At 38.7% G+C, this 14,374-nt stretch overlaps 1 protein-coding gene across 1 annotated transcript in view; it reads left to right on the top strand.

Moving 5' to 3' along the window:
* cacna1ab (calcium channel, voltage-dependent, P/Q type, alpha 1A subunit, b) overlaps nucleotides 1–14,374 on the top strand; it is a 331,651-nt gene that overhangs the window by 270,715 nt on the left and 46,562 nt on the right. Inside the window, 2 exon segments of the mRNA XM_030154455.1 lie at nucleotides 6,972–7,077; nucleotides 9,003–9,110. Coding sequence (XP_030010315.1) covers nucleotides 6,972–7,077; nucleotides 9,003–9,110 — 214 coding nt within the window.

Genomic DNA, 14,374 nt, shown 5'->3' with positions numbered 1-14,374 from the left:
AAAATATATTAACCCATAAAGACCCAGTGCTACTTTTGTGGCCGTTCCCAAATTATTATTATTATTTCTCTCTATTTAACCTTTTTATAGTTCACTTGTTGAAATACTAATAATTTCATCCTCGTCGGTTGCTGTGACAACCGTTATAAGGTCATAAACTGACAAAAATCACTCACATTCACTATTTACAGCTTCCAAATGTCCTTAAACTCTCTGAAACACTGTAGTTTTATTAAAACTGAGGCCCTATATTTAATGTTTTAACCCTTGTATGGTGTTTGGGTCTGTGGGACCTGTTTTCATTTTTTATTAAAAAGAAAAATGTAGTAATGATTTTTTTTCTCTCATATCTTAATTACATTACATGTTGTTAAAAAAAAAAAAAAAAAACTAAAAACAAGTAGTGCTTTAATTCATAAATGTGATCTAGCAAAAGGCAAATATTAAATGTTGTAGAAGCCAATAATGTAGTAACAACTGATAACGTAATAACAGCCGATAATGTAATAAATTTGCCATTTTTAAAATATAATAAGCAAATAACGTAATATCTGGCCAACTACATAATAAAAGTCCTGAACTGATAACATAATAACTTTTGGCCAATAACATCATAACTTATTGGCTGGTTATTACGATATTTTCCTGGTAAAAAAAAATTCTTTGCAAATGTAATAACTGAGGAAATAACGTAATAAGTTATAACATTATTGACCAAAAGCTATTACATTATCGGTTCAGGACTTTTATTATGTTATTGGTGTATTACATTTTAAAAATGGCAAATTTATTATGTTATCAGCCGTTATTACGTTATCAGTTGTTATTACATTATTGGCTTCTACAAATATATATGCTTTTTATGTCGCTTGTAATTGGGCTGAAGTAAACATCTGTTGAGTACTTGAACCTAAAGTTATTGGATTATGTTGAATTAAAAACCCACAAACGCTGGCTGAAATGACAAAAATCTGTCGTCCAAATAGGTCATATCTGATGAGCATGAAAAGATGAAGAACTGTATTTTACACCAATTATTGACATGTATGTATAGGATTAGTGGATCCACAGGTATTAAACAGTTTAGATCAGTAGATGCTCTTGGTCCTGTGTGAATATGTGGGTCTTTATGGGTTGAATAAAATACCCTGATACTGTTTTTAGCTACTCCAGAGTTGCACGAAAACATTCAGAGAACATATTACATACTTTAAACTCACTTTTATGTTTTATTTTGAAAGGATGCAGACAATTGTACGTCATTTTTTCCTGTAAATATGGGAATAAGCGCCAACATGTGGAAAACACAGTTTACACAACTACTATTCCATACAAAACAACATGTAGAAGTGATTATTTTCACCACACAGTGCGACTATTTGCTTACGATGCAGGTACAGAAGGATGAGCAAAGGTGTCTGTGTTCAGTCCTCTGCGTCTCTTATTGCTGTGGATGGCAAATAAGTGCACACACTCACACACACACACACACACACACACACACATACATGACCACACGCCTACATACTGTGCACAAACCATACAACAAAATTTTTTGGTCTTTTTTTTTTTTTGAAGATCCCTTTTTTTATATATCTATACATAATGAATGAAATTTGGAACCCTTTGGCTTGTTTTTGTGCCTTGGATCATCAGTGAAACAGTTCAGGTCAAGCATTTCAGCACTCGCTGTCTCTCTGTCTTATTGTCCAGTCTGTCTCTGCCTCATTAGACTCCTCCTCCTCCTCTGTCTGGGGTTATTTTCTATTTCTTTTGTAAAAACATCCACATTCATCAAAATAGGATTCAAAAAGACAGTTTGGTTTGAACTCCTTCGGTAACTTTTAATTAGAAAGACGTAGTAGACGCCAAATTCCAAACGAAGTAGCACAGCTTCAGATAATCTGTTAAGTGTTAGCTGTAGCTCTAATTATCAAAACACTATTCTCCGCTAATCTTTGTAAATATATTCTTAATTTGAAACTACATTCTTTATGAAATCCATTTGATTTTATTGAATATTTTGGTTGCATTCATATTTACAACATTAACCCTTTATAGTTCAGTCACTGAAATACTATGAAATTCAAAATTTCAGCCTTAGTGTGTTGTTGGACATCGTCATCAACTTCCTCGTCGGTTGCCGTGACAACAGTCTCCCTCCTCATGCCATAAAACATCCCAGCAGCACTTGCTAAAAAGTAAACACAAGTGTTCGAAGGTCATAAACCAACAAAAGTCACTCATATTCACTATTTACAGCTACGAAATGTCTAAAAAATCTGTCTCGGGTCGCAGTGACGCACCCATATTTAATGTTTGTGGAAATGACAAAAAATTGTCACTTGCCCAATAGAGGGTAGCTATATGTCATCAATTGCTTTTGTAGTATTTTTTCTTAAATTGTAGATAGAAAGATGACTTTCTCTGTTCCAAGTAAAAACAGAAATGTCTCTTTTGTCATGACTGTAAAAAACAAAAATTAAAAACTACATTTATGTATTAAAAACACCACAACACACCAAAACACAGCACAACAGAAAACAAAACAAAAAAAAAACACAACAAATAACTTTAAACACTAAATTTAAATCTGATTTTATAATAACAGAAGTTAGACATAAAAAGTTTGGCTTTGACATTAATTTTATATTACCTAATATTTGGAACCAATATTCACTTTTAAAGTCTTTGAAAAGGTTTGTTAAGCATCTTTGTGTTATTTATGCAATAAATTATATACATTTTTCAAATCGGATTTTATATTTTTTGTGTGTTTCCTGTCATTTTGTGTTTTTATAGTTGGTTAAAGTGAAAAAATAATTGATAGGTGAGATAGATGAAGTTGTGCTGAAAAAAAAGATTCCAAACATGGGTATGGTAAACATTTGTTTAGATAGTATATAAAGGCAAAATCAAAAGGACTGAAAAGCGGCCAAAATAGGCTCAGACCACTAAGGGTTAAAACACTAAAATGTAATTTTACTCTTTGCTTTGGCTTTGACATTATTTTTATATTAATGTGTTAAGATTTTGCGGGTCCCGCCCACTTCAGCTCATATTGGGCTGAATGTGGAACCTGAACTAAAATGAGTTTGACGTGAAATTGCGTTGTATGTCACACCAGTTCTTATGGTATTTGGTGTGCTATACATTTTAGTCCTTTTGCGTGTTATTCAACTCAATTTGATCACATGTAAATTTACGCCTAATTCTCCGGTTCACATAACCCTAACCCTGACCCTCAGTGTGGTGGGATTTGACGCGACATGAATATACAGACGGAAAACTTACAATGCGTACCGATAACACGGCAATAAAGTGTCATGTATATTTACACAAATCATGATTTCATGTTGCACCATAAAATGCTAATCTAAGATCTTTCTCTTAATTAGACCTGTTTGATTATAAAACCTGGGGAACTGGTTAATGAATGTGGATGTTGTCTCACATTGACTCCTCCTCTTTCCTACCTGTCCACTCCTTCTTCTCTTTCTGACTCCTCCTCTTTCCTACCTGTCCACTCCTTCTTCTCTTTCTGACTCCTCCTCTTTCCTACCTGTCCACTCCTTCTTCTCTCCCTGACTCCTCCTCTTTCCTACCTGTCCACTCCTTCTTCTCTCCCTGACTCCTCCTCTTTCCTACCTGTCCACTCCTTCTTCTCTCCCTGACTCCTCCTCTTTCCTACCTGTCCACTCCTTCTTCTCTTTCTGACTCCTCCTCTTTCCTACCTGTCCACTCCTTCTTCTCTTTCTGACTCCTCCTCTTTCCTACCTGTCCACTCCTTCTTCTCTCCCTGACTCCTCCTCTTTCCTACCTGTCCACTCCTTCTTCTCTCCCTGACTCCTCCTCTTTCCTACCTGTCCACTCCTTCTTCTCTTTCTGACTCCTCCTCTTTCCTACCTATTCACTCTTCTTCTTCTCTTTCTTCCATCGCTGACTCCTCCTCTTTCCACTCGTCCACCCTCACGCATCCATCTCCCCTCCGTCCACCCACTCTGTGTCTCCTCCCTCTTCTTTCTGACTCCTCCCTCCTCTTTCTGACTCCTCCCTCTCTAGTTCGTCACCTTGGCCCATTCACATACTTCAGCCATCGAACGACCTGCCGTAGAACATTTAACACAAATTCATTTAAGTTCCACTCCAGGTCACAAAGTCCCCGTTGTGTTCAGAGCCAGGTTAGACACGAATATTTTTTTCGGGACACTGATTACCCTGAAGGTCCAGGCAGAGGTCTGGACCGTCCCCCTTTAGGGCCTTCTATTCACTGGAATTAAAACAAAACACCAGTTTTGGATAATTACGACCCAGTTTAATTGACAGTATGTCAGTGTCGTTTTAGTCCTTGTCTTGTTCTGTAATTTCCAGCTTCTACTTCTTCTTCTTCTTCTCTTTCTCTACACACACACACACATTCACACACTTACACACACTTCCTCTCTCCGTTCCTTCTCTCCAGTACCTGTCGACTCTTTCAGTGTTTTTTCACCGTCCTCCTCCCCTCTCTCTCTCTCCTCATTCTCACCTTCCCTTTTTTATCTGTAACCCCATCTGTCAGGAACCCGGTTTTAGAGCTGCCTAGTTTAACTCCACTAACTGCTCCCGTTCGATAGAAACCCCCCCCGCCCCCCCTCCCCCCTTCCTTTACCCTTTACCCCTTTCAGTACCATTGCTACTAAATTCGGTTGGTCCAAAAAAAACCCCAAAAAAACGACAAAACAGAACGAACATCAGTCATCTTTTTTGATCTTCTCTATGATTTTTTTTTCTTCTTCCAGGGAATGCCACAAGTCTAATCCTGTCTAACTCTGACACCCCCCTTAAGAAAAAACTGCAGCCGTTTGGCATTGAGAGAGACCTTGAACTTGATACTTGATATATGTAATACCACCCTTGTCTGTCCAATTTGACTCTCGATTAAAGGGAACGATGAATGTAACAAATAAAAAAATGTAGAGAGCGGAAAGACAAAAAAGGAAAAAAAGGCTAATAACTGAATTTGCCGATCAGTCGGATCAATCCACTGCGATTGAGGATACTCTCTTTGCGCGGATGCACGGCTGCTTGTATTGTGAAAGTTTTTGGGTTTTGAAAGACTTCAGGGGGCGGGTAGATGGGGAAAAGTCGGGTGTTAGCTAACGGGTGTTAACGGCATGCTGCATGCTCTGTGTGTCTGACCCGATGGGATTTTGACCGGGGGGGTGTTTGTGTGCAATGTTGCATGCGATCTTTTTGCATTCTCTGTCGCATGGCTAATGGGCGACATGGAGCTTTTTGCCTGCTGCCTGCTGCCTGCCGAGCGCTGTGGATGTTGGCCCCATGCCCCGAACACCTTGGCTTTTGTGGGCATGCCCAACACTCGCACACACTCAGGAAACACACCAGCACATATACGACCCCCCCTTCGTCATTTCGTGTTTGCCATCGTCGAGTGCCCAACGCTCATGTTCGTAAGGTAAATCTGATGGAACGCCGACTGACGAGGATAGGAACGGCAAGCGGTCCCGAGCCCGGGCCCCTAGCTTGACCCGTTCTATCCGCCGGGGGTTCTCCATTGGTTTTACCTGATGTAGACATGTAAAGTAAAGACAGGGAACCTCCTTCCAGGTAGGGGGAGCTCTATAGCAGACGCCTGAGTTCAACTACAACAACAGCAGTCTCCTGAAACAGAGCAGAATTACACCAGTGATACTGTTATTGTTCTCCACTCGACCTATTTTTGTCTCCAGAGGACTCCAATTAAGTGCCCTTAATTGCAGTCTGTGCAAATAATTGTGTGTAAATGAAGGGGGGGTTGGGGGGTTGGAGGGGGGGTTGGTGTATGTGTACTGTTATATATCTATATATCTATATGTGTGTAACAACAGAGATGTGTCAATGCTGCGGTGCATTCACACATTTAGGGAACATGGGCACAGGTTGGGTCGGAGGCCGTTTTTTGGCTTCCGATTGTTCTTCCTTTGTGGTTCTCGGCTCTCGCAGTCGCTTTAGCAGCAGATGGCGCCCCCCCCACCCCATTGGATAGCTGTGCTGTCTCGTAGAGTATCACTGGAAAAGCAGGAGACATAGACCAATCACCGATTTGAGTTTTTTCCTTCCTTTCACGTAAATGCTCTTGCACTTTTAACCTCCTGAGACCCAGGAAATGTCAGCAAAGTACACACTTTTTTTTTTTATTAAATTAGTGTACGGAAGTAAATCTGTGTCATCAGATTTTGAATTATAAAAGACATTGAATTTGTAGCACTGAATTTTTTTTTGCACTGAAATCAAGTATCTGAATTTTTTTGCACTGAAATTAAGTATCTGGATTGTTTGTCTCTGAATTCAACTATGTTCATAAATTTGGAATTTAAAAAACTCAGGTGCAAAAATTCAGATGCAAAAAATTCAGATACAGAGTTTCAGTGCAAAAAATATCAGTGCTAGAAATTCAATGGCTTTTATAATTCAAAATCTGATGACACAGATTTACTTCCATATAATTGCTTATATTGGAAACATCATGATGCAACAGTTTTGTCAGATGCAGTTTTTAAAATTTTTATGGAATGTCCTTTGTGGTGGACAGTTTTCTTTTTTTAGTGTAAAGTTGTGGACAGAAAAGCCATAGCTGGGTCTTAGGAGGTTAAACACATGCACTAAAGATACAAACAAAACCGCTGCTAAAACGGACGCTAAAACATTTATTCAAACCCACTCAACGCCTCATTTGATCGGATCAGGAAAAATCAAAAAAAAGAAAGAAAAAAAGTCTAATTTCTACGTACGTTGAGGGAACAGTAATGACACCTGGACAATCCCTGTCCTCTTTTCTGATTGGCTGTTGTCTATGGAGCTCTCTCAACCCCATCCTCAGCCCCCCAACCCCCCCACACCCACCCCCACCCTGGAGGTTCAGGTTAGCCCCTCCTTCGATGAAAAACGCCCCTCCTCTTCATCCTCTCGTCCTGGCTGGCTCTCCACAGAGGCTGCTCCGTATGGATCTGCCGGTCGCCGACGATAACACGGTGCATTTTAACTCCACCCTCATGGCGCTGATCAGGACGGCGTTGGACATAAAGATCGCCAAGGGTACGGCCCCCGAAAAACACCCCCCCCCCGTCCAACTGTCTATTTATCTCCTTAACCCTTTGATGCATGAATTATAAGAACCTTAGTCAATATTTTTTCCTGAATGGTTTTTATTCCTCTTTAGGCATGAAAAAAACTATGTGAATGAATTTTTTTTAATGAACCCATTTTTTATGGAATTACAAAAATGGCCACTCAGCGGGATACCATACACTGTAAAAAAAAAAAAAAAGTGTAATTTAACAGAGTTTTCCCTGTTTATTTTACAGTTTTTCCTGTATTTTTAGATACAGGAAAATATCAATGAATGACAAAAACAGACTGCGATTTTACATGTTAAATGTTAAAATAACATGAAAAAAGTGTAACTGTGAATAACCATAAAATTTCCATTTTTTAAAGAATTTTTTTCTTTTTTCACAGAAGAATACAGTTAAAAATACATTTGCAAATGTATCATCATTTCAACAATATTTCTTTTCTATTCATGAGATTAACTGTTAATTTGAGTTTAATACTGTAAAAAAAAAAAAAAAAAAGAATAAACGATAAATTACTGACAATTACCATAAAAGACGTATTTGTTCTGTAAGTTTAACAAGACTTGTTGTTAATTGACAAATATCTTGTGTAATTACAGGAGGTTTCAACCACAAAAATGTTGACTAAATGTATTTTTGTGAATGTATAACCATGAATAAGCACTGATAAACCTGTCCAAATACAGTTTTTTTATCAGTGGACTGTACAACTTAGTCTCATTGAAAATTATTTATATATCTATATCTATATCTATATCTATATATCTATCTATCTATCTATCTATCTATCTATCTATACTATATATATATATATATATATATAATATATATAATTCTATATATATATATATAATATATATGGAGAAAGAGAGAGATATTCACAGGTAATTTGATTGTTTTAATACATGTAAATATTCTTTATTAAACATTAAAAAGTCAAAAAAAAAAAAAAAGCAAAATCTCATGTAAAGTTAGGGCAAAAAACTGTATTTTAATTATGGAAAATTACCGTATTTTATGAGATGGTTATTTTCCATTATTTAACAGTATTTTTTTGGCACCCCAGCTGCTGGAATATTACCACTTTTTTAAAGTTTTTTTTTTTTTTACAGTGTATGTTTAATTGTTGAAGCAAAAGAAACATGTATTTAAAATGCAATAACAGAAAATATATGAAAACTGATGTTTTTTTCACATGTTAACATACTCAATACCAGTTATTATCGACTTCATGGAGATAATGGCAAAAAAAAAAAAAATGTTGAAGAAAACTGTTAATTAGAGTCTAATAACAACTAACATTGAATTACACTCAAACATGTTAGTTAGATCAGGTTATTAAGAACAGCTTTTGTTACAGTAATTGCATGAATGTCAGTGTATTAGATGGTGCATAAGTGTCCGCTGTGGTGGCTGATATACAAATAAATCAACAGAATCCATGAAATATTCAAGAGAACAGCTGTAAATAGCTGTCCACTGGAGTGACCAGTATGCATGAAAGGGTTAGAATACGTTTTCATATCTGAAATTTCTGTGTTATTCGATGTGTGTTTGACTTCTCACTTCTCTGTTTCTGTGTTTTTCTCTTTTAGCCGAATACTTAAAATACTGCAGCAGTTTCACCTAAACTCGACACTAATGAATCACTTCTTGTTTTGGGTGAATGTGTACTTGTGTGAATGGGGGAATACCTTTGCTTTGGGGTTTTGTGCTGTTGTGGATCCTTTTTTTGGTCTGTACTTCCTTTACCCTGTGTTTTCGTGCATGTACGTTTGGATGAAAACTTGTGTACTTTGGTCTGGTCGTACCTATATATATATATGTGTATGTGTGCATGTGCGTATGATTGTGTGACCTCCGTATGGGCCTGGCGTCGCCCAGGCGGTGCAGACAAGCACCAGATGGATGCAGAGCTGAGAAAGGAGATGATGGCGATTTGGCCTAACTTATCCCAGAAGACCCTGGACCTGCTGGTGACTCCACACAAGGGTAAGCCACAGGATGGAACACACTCATAGTGGTGTTTGTGTGTCCGATTCACCAACTCACCAAGAGGACAGCTTCTACCGGCCAGTGTCATTCACTGCTTCACATCCCCTGATCAGGCTCCTACAACACAAACACACACGAACACACGACTGAGTTTACATCCACGGCTATAGATAGAACGCGTCAGCGCAGGTTTGGGCTGAACATTCAGTACTGGTTCACATCAAAGTTTATTTATAGAACACTTCACAACAGGGGTCCAAGGTTCTAATAGTTGGGATTTTTCATTTTAGTTTAGTTTTATTTAGTTTTGATTTTTTTTTTCTCTCTAATTCAGTTAGTTTTATTTGTTTTTAGAGGCGGGTTTGCTAGTTTTTATTAGTTTTCGTTATTTTCTAAATGCTTAGTTTTAGTTTAGTTTTAGTATTAATTTTAGTTTTGTCATATCTTTCTCTTCTTCTCGTCATATTCAAATAAATCCCAGTGAGTTTGGTGGTGGCGGGGGGGGGGGGTTTGTCGCATTTCAGTACGTAAAGGTCAGATAAATGTGACCTGAACATTCAGACTGAGTCATATTGGAAAATATCGGATACGGATCAGATTGAGGACCACGTATGAAAGTGGTCCGGGTCGGATTTAGGACCACGTATGAAAGTGGTCGGGGTCGGATTTAAGACCACGTATGAAAGTGGTCCGGGTCGGATTTAGGACCACGTATGAAAGTGGTCGGGGTCGGATTTAGGACCACGTATGAAAGTGGTCCGGGTCGGATTTAGGACCACGTATGAAAGTGGTCGGGGTCGGATTTAGGAACCACGTATGAAAGTGGTCCTGGTCGGATTTAGGACCACGTATGAAAGTGGTCGGGGTCGGATTAGGACCACGTATGAAGTGGTCCGGGTCGGATTTAGGACCACGTATGAAATGGTTCGGGGTCGGATTTAGGACCACGTATGAAAGTGGTCTGGGTCGGATTTAGGACCACATACGAAAGTGGTCGGGTCAGATTTAGGACCACATACGAAAGTGGTCGGGGTCAGATTTAGGACCACATACGAAAGTGGTCTGGGTCAGATTTAGGACCACATATGAAAGTGGTCGGGGTCAGTTTTGGGACCACATATGAAAGTGGCCCGGGTCAGATGTAGGACCACATATGAAAGTGGTCGGGGTTGGATTTAGGACCACATACGAAAGTGGTCCGGGTCAGATTTAGGACCACACGAAAGTGGTCGGGGTCGGATTTGGGACCACATATGAAAGTGGTCCGGGTCAGATTTAGGACCACATATGAAAGTGGTCTGGGTCAAATTTAGGACCACATATGAAAGTGGTCGGGGTCAGATTTGGGACCACATATGAAAGTGGTCCGGGTCAGATGTAGGACCACATATGAAAGTGGTCGGGGTTGGATTTAGGACCACATATGAAAGTGGTCTGGGTCAGATTTAGGACCACATATGAAAGTGGTCTGGGTCAGATTAGGACCACATATGAAAAGTGGTCTGGGTCAAATTTAGGATCACATATGAAAGTGGTCGGGGTCAGATTTGGGACCACATATGAAAGTGGTCCGGGTCAGATGTAGGACCACATATGAAAGTGGTCGGGGTTGGATTTAGGACCACATATGAAAGTGGTCCGGGTCAGATTTAGGACCACATATGAAAGTGGTCGGGGTTGGATTTAGGACCACATATGAAAGTGGTCTGGGTCAGATTTAGGACCACATATGAAAGTGGTCTGGGTCAGATTTAGGACCACATATGAAAGTGGTCTGGGTCAGATTTAGGACCACATATGAAAGTGGTCGGGGTCAGTTTTGGGACCACATATGAAAGTGGCCCGGGTCAGATGTAGGACCACATATGAAAGTGGTCGGGGTTGGATTTAGGACCACATATGAAAGTGGTCCGGGTCAGATTTAGGACCACATATGAAAGTGGTCGGGGTTGGATTTAGGACCACATATGAAAGTGGTCTGGGTCAGATTTGGGACCACATATGAAAGTGGTCCGGGTCAGATGTAGGACCACATATGAAAGTGGCCGGGGTTGGATTTAGGACCACATATGAAAGTGGGTCTGGGTCAGATTTAGGACCATATATGAAAGTGGTCTGGGTCAGATTTAGGACCACATATGAAAGTGGTCGGGGTCAGATTTGGGACCACATATGAAAGTGGCCCGGGTCAGATGTAGGACCACATATGAAAGTGGTCGGGGTTGGATTTAGGACCACATATGAAAGTGGGTCGTGGTCAGATTTGGGACCACATATGAAAGTGGCCCGGTCAGAGTAGACCACATATGAAGTGGTCTGGGTCGGATTGGGACCACATATGAAAGTGGTCCGGGTCAGATTTAGGACCACATATGAAGAGTGGTCTGGGTCAATTTAGGACCACATATGAAAGTGGTCGGGGTCAGATTTGGGGACCACATATGAAAGTGGTCCGGGTCAGATGTAGACCACATATGAAAGTGGTCGGGTTGATTTAGGACCACATATGAAAGTGGTCCGGGTCAGATTTAGGACCACATATGAAAGTGGTCTGGGTCAGAATTTAGGACCACATATGAAAGTGGTCGGGGTTGGATTTAGGACCACATATGAAAGTGTCTGGGTCAGATTTAGGACCACATATGAAAGTGGTCTGGGTCAGATTTAGGACCCATATGAAAGATAGATCAATTGATCGATCTGGAAACATGCAGATTATTGCTGAATTCCAGAGTCCTGGAAAGTGGAAGTTTCCGACGTCCAACTCAGTCAAATCCATTGGAAGGTCTGTCCGAGCCGGAGGTCCTAGTTGCAAAGTGGGGCCAGTTTGAAGTCCCACGACCTCACCCCGATCTACAATATGACGTCAACACAACAATGATGGCGCACAGTGCAATGAAATGAGTTTGCAATGAAAAAAAACTTCACAATTTATAATTAGCTCATCCGTCATTTGGCTTCCTCCATCTGCGTATATGAGAACACTGTAGTGTCGACAGTTAAAATGCCTCTGCACTAACAAAGTAAATAGGAATTTAGATCTGAGACCTCCATGTTTGATATTTATGTTCAACATGGATCACCTGGAATACTGTGAGGTGGGTTAACTCCAGCTGAGATCTATTCTACCTCCCAGGACTGTGGAATGCAGCATAAAGTTAGGAGAAAAGCAGCGGAGTCCTGTCTGGGATTTCTGTGAATACGACTAGCGACAAAGATAAAAGATGTGAAAAAACAAAAAGTAAGCATTTAGAAAAAAAACTAAAAAGTAATAAAAACTAGCAAACCTGCTCTAATAACTAATTAGAATGAACTGAATTAGAGAAAAAAAGTCCAAACTAAATAAAATTAACTATAATGAAAAATCCAAAACTATTAGAACCTTGTTCCCAATTCTGTATTCTAACTTGGGTCTAAAACCTGTTTATGTCCCAAAAAACATGATTAAACCAGACATTCCACATGTACATGTACACATACACATATACAGTCAGATGCATCACATGGTCGTCCATTCTCCACAGTACTGACCTCTACATCCATCCAGTCCATCCTGTTATCAGGGGGTGTTCACTATAGAAGATCCTCTATAGACGTCTTTTCACTACAGGGAGAATTGAGCACATAGTAAATAAAGGAGGTGAATGTTAGTACGTTCACATAAGATGTAAGGAACTGCGGTGAAAGATCAACCCAGGTAATTCTGTGCAGAAGAAGACTGTTACTATGAAAGTATGATGTAATTCTAACCATGCATGACGAGCATTAATAAATAAATAAATAAATGCATGTCAGATAAACAGGTGTAAGACATGCACGCTCATGTCTTACCCCTCTGTAGAAGAACTGATAAGATATGGACGCTCATATCTTATGACACATTCATGTCAGTTTAATGCTGGAGGACTTGTCGCCACATCACTTTGGAACGGGCATCAACTGAGTCAACAGCAAAACCAAAAACAGAGCTCAGGGTTTTTCTTCAACTAAATGTTTGTGTGTTTCATCCAAACTCTGGGGATAATTATCTGGAGTTTTTAGAAAAACACTGAGCTCCTGTTTTCCACTGATTATTGACTGTGATGTCACGTGTTCTTAGTGAAGTGACAATGCAGTCCCCAGTGATTAATAATAATGATAATAATAATAAATTATATAATAATAAGTAATAGTAATAATAAAAAAGGATACACCTCAGTGGACTAATGTAGGAATGTTTATGTAGACGATAAGTCAAGTCATCTGCCTGTGAAAAGACTATAGGCTTTGTTGTGTTAAGAACTGTATAGTGTTGTAATCAATATGTCTGTTTCACACCGAGAGGAAATTCAACTCTGTTTCAGTGTAAATTTCACATGTATGTTTGAATAGTTGGACTGAATGAAGATCTGACTATTTTACTAAATCACACAGATTCTATATTTGCTCAAAATCTTACATATGGGAGAAGTCAATGGAAGGTTAACAGATGGTCAAAAACATTAAATTACGATAATCTACACCAAACATATTTTAGGTAGTTAATTACTTACATTTTCAGAAAATGTATTTGAAATGAGAAAAAATGTGAGGAGTTCGTAAAGTGACCCAGTTTTTTGCGTCATTCTGGGTTCATTTTATAAACGATATAAATAAATTACATTTATTCAAATACATTGATATTTGACTATTATTATTTATGTCATTTTCTAAACACACAGTGTTTGAAAATTAATAAATGCATATATCTATGCAAAATATGTTTGATACAATGTGTAATATTATTTGTATGTTGTAAATATTGTAAAATAAATGTATATGATATTGATAATTGAAGAAAAAATGTTTAATTTGATATTGGTTTTTTTTAGGAGGTTTTACGTGATTTTTTTGTGTGTTTGGTGGGGTTTTTTGTAGTTTTGTAGAAGGTTTTTAGGAGGTTTTTAGGTGAATTGCGTTTTTTTGTGGGTTTCTTGGAGGTTTTTAGGTGATTTTTAGGTGAATTGTGCTTTTTTTGTGTGCGTTTTTTTTTGGAGATTATTGAGTGATGTTTTTTTAGGTGTTTTGGGGTTTTCCTGTGTTTTTTTGGAGGTTTTTAGGTGATTTGGGGGTTTTCTGTGTGTTTTTTAGGAGGTTTTTAGGTGAATTGTTTTTTTTGTGTGTGTTTTTTTGGAGGTTGAGTGATTTTTAGGTGATTTGGGTTTTTTTTTTTGTGTTTTTTAAGGAGTTTTTTTGGTGAATTGGGGCTTTTTTGTGGGGGTTTTTTGGAGGTTATTGAGTGA

Source organism: Sphaeramia orbicularis, chromosome 1 (genome assembly GCF_902148855.1).
Source record: "Sphaeramia orbicularis chromosome 1, fSphaOr1.1, whole genome shotgun sequence".
Lineage (NCBI taxonomy): Eukaryota > Metazoa > Chordata > Actinopteri > Kurtiformes > Apogonidae > Sphaeramia > Sphaeramia orbicularis.
The sequence above is the reverse complement of the archived record's forward strand: the minus strand, read 5'-3'. Positions and strand labels throughout refer to the sequence as shown.